The 8,471-nt window shown below is 53.8% G+C and overlaps 1 protein-coding gene across 1 annotated transcript; it reads left to right on the forward strand.

Annotated features, from left to right (window-relative positions):
- Positions 1-668: 668 nt before the first annotated feature.
- LOC113406984 (prolactin-releasing peptide-like) lies at positions 669-3,926 on the forward strand. The gene is made up of 2 exons (XM_026653991.1): positions 669-768; positions 3,763-3,926. Exons 1-2 carry the CDS (start codon positions 669-671, stop codon positions 3,924-3,926), a joined length of 264 nt encoding a protein of 87 aa, XP_026509776.1.
- Positions 3,927-8,471: the final 4,545 nt, after the last annotated feature.

An 8,471-nucleotide genomic window follows, 5' to 3' on the forward strand; every position in this document is an offset into this window, starting at 1 on the left:
GGCAGGGGGCTGGGAGTGATATGCCCTGTTCCACCCCCTTCCCCAAGGCCCGTCCCTACCTCTCTCTGCGTCCTCTACGGAGCTGTGTGCACGCTCCCGCTCAGGACCAAGGGGAGAGCGGGGGGTGGAAACACCCTGTGGCAGCCAAGCTTCCCCCCTCCCCCACTTCTTCCCCCAGCGTGGTGCTTTCCGGCCCCTCTGCCCCTCCTCCTCCTCTCACCGGGCAGGCAGCGTGCCACTTAAAATCGGCTCGCGTGCCGTGTTTGGCACGCGTGCCGTAGGTTGCCGACCCCTGTATTAAACCATTCATTTTAATGTATTTAAGATTGATTATTTAATAGTGTGTATTGTTTGGACATTAACTAAACAAAACATTTTGATGGTTCCAAATTTTAAAAAATCTTGGAATTTTTTATTTTGCGGGAAATTTCAGCTTTTCAGTCCGATTTGGAACAAAAACCCCATTTCAAAACGTTGGCGTTTCCGTGGAACAGACCGTCCAGTTCCCCAGGAAGAGCTGTAATTCCTGCTATTCAGTGGGTGTCTCTCCGCCCACCCCCACCCAAGATGACTGTCTGATTCACTCCCCTGGTCTCTGTTTCTGCAGGCTGGGCTCACACCTTGCTACATTCCGGCACCAGCCACAAGCCTTGGGGGAGCTGAAGGGAATGAAACTGCTGGCTGCCTGCTTCATGTACCTACTGCTCATCTGTCTGGCCCTGCCCAAAGCCGAATGCCGACTCCACGAGCGATCCATGGAAATCAGGAGTAAGTCCCTGTAACGGCAGCAGCCAGACCAGCTCCTTAGCTGGTGCAGCCTGGCGCAGAGCCACCCTGTAGCGGGGTGGTCACCCGCTCCTGCCCTGAGGGGTTTAAAACAGCCCAGGAGAGGGCCGTGGCTGGGGACAAGCAGCTCCCAGGCTCCGTGGGGAAGCAGACACAGCTGCGGCCACGCCCCAAGCAGACCTCAGCTAGCCCTTATAAAAGGGCTGTGAGCAGGGCCACCCAGAGGATTCAGGGGGCTTGGGGAAAAGCAATAGTGGGGGCCCCTTCCATAAAAAAAAAGTTGCAATACCATAGAATACTATATTCTCATGGGGGCCCCTGCAGGGCCCAGGGCCTGGGGCAAATGGCCCCACTTGCCCCCCACCCCGCTCTGGGCGGCCCTGGCTGTGAGCCAGAGGCTGAGAGAGCGTCTCCTCTAGCTGTGGAGGGAGACGGGCCTGGCTGCTGGGGACCGTACCAGGGTACCTGAGGTGGAGCAGCGCTGGGGAAAGGCGAGAGGAGCTCCTGCCTGGCAACTCCCCAGGCTGCCGGCCTTGTGCAAGGCCAAACAGGTACTGGGGTTGCAGGGGGCAGCCCACGGGTAGGCGGAGGCAGCAGGTCCAAACCCCCCTTGCCAGCGATGAGTGGCTTGTACACTGCAGTCTGCCCCAGGGAGCGGGGGCTAGATGGTGACTGGCAGAAGCCCACGACTGAGGTGAGGTGGGGATAGTGGGTGGGGGTTCCCCTGGGTGGGGAGACCCAAAAAGTGTGAGGGTACTGCCAGGGGCAGCCCCCAAGAGAAAGGCGCACCGGGGTCTGGGAGGGACATGGGGGCCCAGCGAAAGGCGAGACACCGGCTGACAGAGGGCCCTCTGGAGGCTGGAAAGCTAATTCCCTGGATGACCAGCGGGAGGCACCGCGGCGGTGAGTCTCGCACCGTTACACACCCCAAATGGCTGTGCTGCCCCCCACCCGTTATCTCTGCCCTCCCCCAGATAATCGGATCCAGCACAGAAGAGCCTAGAAGGTCGGTGACGGTATCAGTGGATGGCATGGCAGGGTCAGAGGCTTCTCCTGTCTCTCACCCGTGGTAGCCTGTGTTCAGAGCCTGGTTTAGTCACAGGGTGGAGAGTCTGCAAAGCGTCCACATCCTGGAAAGAGCCAGGCCTTGAACAGCCGCATAGTGCCGAGGTGCAGGAGCAGCGCTGTGTGCGTATGAAGCCTGCCCGCACTCAGAGCAGCTCAAGCCGCTTTGGCAGTGCCAGCATAGACACGGCTCTGCCTCCTCCCGGCTCCCTTTGGGATGGTCCCTGTACTCCCCAGGCACACTGACCGCAGCTGGGCGTGGTCCTGGCATGGAAGAAGTGGGGTCCCCTTGCACACACGCACACGCCTCTGTAAGGACCTGTCCCAACCTGACCCCAAACACGTGGAGTTGTTCAAATGCAGCAAAAGTTTTTGAAAAGGCCTTTGGGTTAAGTCTGTAATTGCTAGCCACTGTGTGCTCAGTTCTGTGTAGTAGCGCCCTCTGCCGGTAAACGTGCAACATTACAGCTTACTAGAAGGCTATAAGGCTGCAGCGTGAGATGGCTGAGCTTTCTGTCCTTTTATTATCTAGGCTTTGTTCTTGTCCCTCCAAAATCCCCCTCTCCCTCCCCACAGCTTCCCCCTCCTGCCTCTGCATTTTCCCTCTCATCTTCTGCAACCCAATCCATCCCCCCCAAGCCACTCCGCTCTGGCTCAGTCCAGGAGCTGGACTTCAAAACGGTCCTTTAGACGGGCTTTAGACACTCTAAAACAATTCCTTACATCTTTTAACCCGCTTCCTCCCACCCACCCCAAAGGCCGTTCTTCCCAGCAAGGCCTACAAAGCAGGCAGAGTTTCCTGGCCCAGCCGCGTTGCAGGTACAATGAGCCAGGAAAATGCTAGAGGAACTTTCCAGACGGCAGAACTTAAAAACGTACAGCTTTTAATCAGCCTGTCCAGAAAATCTCTTCCTATCACGTGTGTTACGGCAACACCCAGTGGCACCCAACGTGATCAGGACCACGCTGTGCTAAGCGCCAGGCACACCCCTGGCAATAATAGACGAGTTTGCAATATAAACACACAAGACACAGGGGCGGTGACTTGCTCAAGGTCACAGGCAGCGTTAGAACCCAGCCCACCTGAATTAGCTTGGGCCAGTGGAATTGCCTGGTGCGCTTGTGGTGGGGCAGCCTATAAACACACCATGCTGTCGGCAGTCTCAGGATGACGGGGGCCCACGTGCTCATAGTCTGTAGTAGCACAAAAGCCCATGTTCTGACTGCCACGAGGACACACAGGTCGCATGTCAGCAAGTGACTCACTGCAGAGCAAGAGAACTAAGCACATGGGCCAGATCCTCAGCAGCTGTGCATCAGCGGAGCCCCATTGATTTCAAAGGATCTGCTCCAAGCCGAGAATGTGGCCCTTGGTTCCCGTCACCCCAGCAAGGCCCTGTTTGCGCTGCGTGGCTCAGGGTGCCTGCTGTTGGTTTTTAGCTGTGGTTGTGAAAGGGGCTGGACGGCAGTCCCCGGAGAATCGAGTCCTGTGCTTCTCCACAGGCCCAGCACAACGGGAGCCAGACAGGGGAAGAGGGATGCACCCCATTCCCGGTGCCCTGAGTCACCCAGTCCCTCCTCTGTTTGGCTACCCCCTTCCCTCCTTCATTATTGTGCAAAAGACATTGCCACTTTAAAATAAGCGAAGGCCACACCACCTGCTCACCACAGGCAATGACAAGGCAGGTGCAACCCACTGGCAAGTGTATGTTACAGGTCGGGGCCTGAGCCACAGAGGATATGAGCGATCACAACCTATAGCTACAGAGCTTTAACTCCAGCTGGTCCAGTCCATGGTTTTAGCTCTGGAAGTCCCTCCTTCTCAGTCCCAAGAAGGTGGCTGTGACACATGCTCAGGAGAATTAGTCCTCAGCCTCACGTTCTAAATACTTCCTGGCCTTTGCCTTCTAGACCCTGATATCGACCCTTCCTGGTACACGGGGCGTGGGATCAGACCCGTGGGACGGTTTGGCCGGAGGAGAGCTGTCGTGGAGAGCTCCCAGAAGTCGGGCTATGGACACAGGCAAGCTTGCCTCCCTCTAGAAGAAAGCAGTGAATCCATTCAAGATGAATGAAATGGCTAAGACAAAGAATGAATTTGAATGATGATAAGAAAAGACCCTTCTCCTCTCTTCCTTCCACATCCCAGCCTCTCTTCTAGGCAAATGAAAATGTTTGGTCTCATTTCAATGTATCTTTGTGGCTATAAATGATAGAAACCAAAGAGCAGTTGATAACTCCAGTATTTTTGCAGACAATTTCCCTCTTGCCTGTTTTTTCTTTTTCTCTCCCCTGTTCCCCATTTGTCCCCCATCTCTGGCTTTTGCTCGCAATCTAAGATGATTTGCGCCAGAAAATTGCTGAGGCAAAGAAATACAACTTCCCGTGTTAATTCTCTTCCGAGAACATGGGCTCTTTTATACAAACCAAAATAATAATAAAAAAATTGAGAAACCGAGCCCGGCACGTGTCTGCTGTGACTTGAAATGAATCAGACTTGTCTCAACTCTCCCGGGCAGTAGGATCTTTAGACCGAGTGGCATTACTTTCCCCTGAGATTGCGTCTCTTTTTCTGAACAATTTTTCTTCCACACAATACAGTCTTTTGACGTATCACCGGGCAGAGGAGCCAGCCTTTTAGTCTGGATTCTGAATCCATCTGAAAAGAGGTGGAATATAACTGGTCCTACTCCCCTGACCAATGTGTCATGCCAGCAGGAGTAATGACCATTTCAGCAGGCCCCACACAGCTGGCTTTGCAGCAGTCCAGATGGCAGACACCTTGCCATTGTGCATCTGTGCAGTCCCACCCACATCCTAGGACAACAAACACACACTTACTGCTCTGCTGAGGCCTGAGCCGGCGTCTCTAATTCCCAGCTCTGTTAGTCACTCACTGCAGGCCACCCATGCCACTCTGCATCAGATTTGCCTATTAGTCAGGTCAGACCAGATGATCTAATGGTCCCTTCTGGCTTTAAAATCTAGAAGATGCTGAATCCATGTAGGCCTTACTTCCCACTTACACGAGACTGCCATGTACAATGTTCCTGCTCTCCTTTTAAACAATGCACGGCTGCATGGCTGGGCGAGCTCCCCGCTGCTATCCTGCCGTCTGCGGCCCACCGGCCCCCAGCCCTGAGTGCCACGCTACTCTACGTTACTTGAGAAACACTGTGAAGTAGGCCAGATCCGCTGCTGATGAAAATCGGCATAGCGCCATTGGCTTCCGTGGGGCTACAAGCGCCTCTGGAAAAGGGGGATACAAGTCGCACACCACATTTGGCAGTGGGAACAATAAGCATCCGCTAGCACAGAATCAGAAATTAGGGTTGCCGGGTGGCCGGTTTTTGACTGAAAAGTCCGGTCGTAAAGGGAACCTGGAAGTGTCCGATCAGATGTACGGACTGGACACTAATAGCCTGGTTACTGCGGGCAGGGGGGTAGTGGCAGCCTGTTGCCCAGCTCTGAAGTGGCGGCTCCCGCGGCAGCAAACATGCACCAGCTCGGGCCGCAGGTGGCCCCTTTGCAGAGCATGGCTTGCGGGGCTGTGGCAGGAGACAGAGTGCGGGGACCCATGGCGAGTGGGGTAAGGGCTCTCAGTAGGCATAGAACGTTCCCCGGGCGGGAAGGAACACGAGCTGCCCCGCCAGCCGGCACTTCCCCTGGCTGCGCTCTCAGGCAGCTCTGGGGCAGAGAGGGCTTGTGCGGGCGAGGAAGGGGGCTGCTGGGCAGGCAGCGCAGAAGGAGGCAGGAGGCTGCTCTGTCCTCTGGGTGAAGCAGGTAGGAGGGAGGAGCAACAGGCCTCTGCTTCTAATGACCATGGAGAGCCCCACCGCGCAGCCCGCGGGGAAACGGAAGCCCGGGGAGAAAGCCCAGCCCTGAGCTCCTGCAGCATGAACAGTCGCTGCTCGGGAAAGCAGCAACTACAACATAATTAGGGGCCCGATTCTCCTTTTTCAACCCGGTGTAATTCAGGAGTCACTCCACTGAAGCGGGTGGGGGAAATTCTCCGCCTCCAAAATAGGAATAGGAACTCATAGAATATCAGGATTGGAAGGGACCTCAGGAGGTCTTCTAGTCCAACCCCCTGCTCAAAGCAGGACCAATCCCCAGACAAATTTTTGCCCCAGATCCCAAAACGGCCTCCTCAAGGATTGAGCTCACAACCCTGCATTTAGTAGGCCAGTGCTCAAACCACTGAGCTATCCAAGTGATACACAGCCTGGCACACGGTGAGGCTGTTGGGCATGAAGCAAATGGAGCGACAGCACAGGGTCTGAGAAGGGCTATGGGGTGCTGCACTCTGCAGCGGTGGGTCGATGCTGGGGTAAATGTGCCCCATGCTCAATCAGGTAGGAACAGGGTTAATTTTCTGCAAAGGGAGCCTGGCCCCAGAGGCCCTGTTCAGCCTGCCAATTAGAGGCAGCCAGCTTCCACCTGGGCTTAGCAGGGCAGGTATTTAAGCAGGAAGAGTCAGTAGCCTAGGAGGTCTTAAGAGGAAAGCCTCTTAGACAAACACCTGGATTCTCTGAGTGTCCTAGAGCCCAGCCAGTGATCTGCTCCTGCTAGAGGGTGACCTATCTCCTGAGGACCCTTTCAGATAAGCCTCTAAATTCCTTTTTGGTTTTGAGCTGCCTGGGATGTGGGTGATGGATTCTGCCTGACAGATCTATGCTAGAGCAAGGGCTGATTCACTTCCCAGAGCCAGATCAGTGCATAGGCAAACTATAGACCAGGCCTAAGGCTTCAGCTCCTGGGGTCCCACTTCTGACCCTCCTGGCTGCAGGGGAGTGGGTGGAAAATGTGAACTGAGACTAACCAATGTGGCAATGTCTGCCTGGGGTCTGGCCTGCCCTTGGAAGGCTTTGCCCCCATGGATTATTCCAGACTCTCCCCACCACCACAGGGGAAACAAGCTGTCCCAGTAAAAGTGCAGTTCTGCTGTGTATCGGCACTCCAGGCTTGGTGCAGGCACAGGTGTGTTATACAGGGGTCACCACCCCGATCCAGCCATGCTGGCAGAAGGCCGTAGTGTAGACGTGGCTCAAGCCAGCAGATGGCCAGAAACAACCAACCTGAGAGGTGTGAACTGCCCCATGCCTCTAAATGTGTCTTCACAACAAAACCCACTGCGAGGGCGGCTAATATGCCACCCAAGCATGAGGGGAAGAGAGCAGCATGCTTAGCCCACCATCAAAACACATACACTCTGGCTCCTTGGGAAAATACACCAGGGGCATGGGGGCTCCTGACATGCCTGGTTGTGACACATCCAGGACCAAGCCTGCACACTTCTAGTAGCTGCCCTGGCCTCAACACAGGTGACGGGAGGTTCTCCTTTCTCCATGTGGTGCTAAGTGCACTTGTCTGTAGTACTTGAGTTCATTTCTGATGCTAAGAGCAAGGTGGCCCACCTTGCTGTATCTCAACAGATACCAGTGATGGCCTCTGAATTCATTTCACCCTGACATAGGGAAGCAAGCTGGGAAGTTTTCCGTACTCTCTGTCTAGAGGAGACGCTCGTATACAGTTCGTACCTTTGCAAAGCAATGAAGCTAAAACCAGCTGCAAGATGCAGCACCTCAGTGTGGGAGTGCTGCCGTTTGTCAGTAACTAATTGCGGTACACCCACCACCATGGAAGCAAAGTTACTAGGTTCAGCCCCAGCTGAGTCAATGTGGCATACTTCAGCCATGGAAATCTGTAACGGTTCTGCCCGGGCTGAGTCTGTCTGGTGCGGGACGATGTATATAAGCAACAGCATGAGTTTAGAGGTGAGATCATGTGACGTGTCGTAAGCATGTGAGTACAAGAGGATGACTTCACCCTCCTAAAATAGCAGAGACTGGCTGGTGTCTGCTACAGCTGCAATGACATTAGCCACTGCACTTTCCAAATGTGGTGTTATTGAACCAATTCACGGAGTCTTGAGCACTGGTTATAGCAAATGCCCTGCAGACCCTCAGCTAGGATCCATTCCAGGGGTGTTTTCTCAATGCATGTGCAGTCCTCCTATCAACAGTACAGCTCATACTGGCTTTATCTTGCAGTGGTGGCTTCAGTGTAAATACTGTAGTTCAGGTGGTAAAATCGCTTCAGTTAAAGTCCGTTTTCACAAGCTCATGATTCTGTGCCTTTTCAGATCAAGCTTTCCATGCTTGATCGCCACTGGTAAAAAAATTCAGTAAACCTGAGCAAAGTCCCTTCAGCTGTTTTGTGCTCCTCAGACATAAGAGAATCCACATGCCCCCCCCTACATTAAAACTACCGTCTCTCTTCAGAGGGACAATTCACAAGTAGATGATCTTTGAATCTTGACATGCCCTTAGCATTGAGGCATCTATGATCAGTTCACAAATAAGTGTGCTGAAATTAACAAGGTTAGATATGTTAGTAAACTGCTTACCTGAGAAGCGCAAGACAAAATTTGATTTTCGCGTAGTCTACAACAGAAAAAGTTTGCTGGGGTAGCGTCCTGGCAAACCCTTCTTGTGTAGACGCAGCACTACTGTGCCAGCTGGAGTTTCTAGTGTGAACCTGTCTAAGTCGTCAAGTCTGATTCTCTTATTTACACCAGTGTAACTCCACTCACTTTAGTGTTGCAACTGTGTAAGGTT

Source organism: Terrapene carolina, unplaced genomic scaffold (genome assembly GCF_002925995.2).
Source record: "Terrapene carolina triunguis isolate 2854851 unplaced genomic scaffold, T_m_triunguis-2.0 Scaffold175, whole genome shotgun sequence".
NCBI lineage: Eukaryota > Metazoa > Chordata > Testudines > Emydidae > Terrapene > Terrapene triunguis.

Excerpts from the sequence above, each read along its gene's own strand:
- LOC113406984 (XM_026653991.1), top strand. The coding sequence starts at position 669 with ATGAAACTGCTGGCTGCCTGCTTCATGTACCTACTGCTCATCTGTCTG. Across the intron at positions 769-3,762 it reads GCGATCCATGGAAATCAGGA|ACCCTGATATCGACCCTTCC; the intron begins GTAAGTCCCTGT and ends TTTGCCTTCTAG.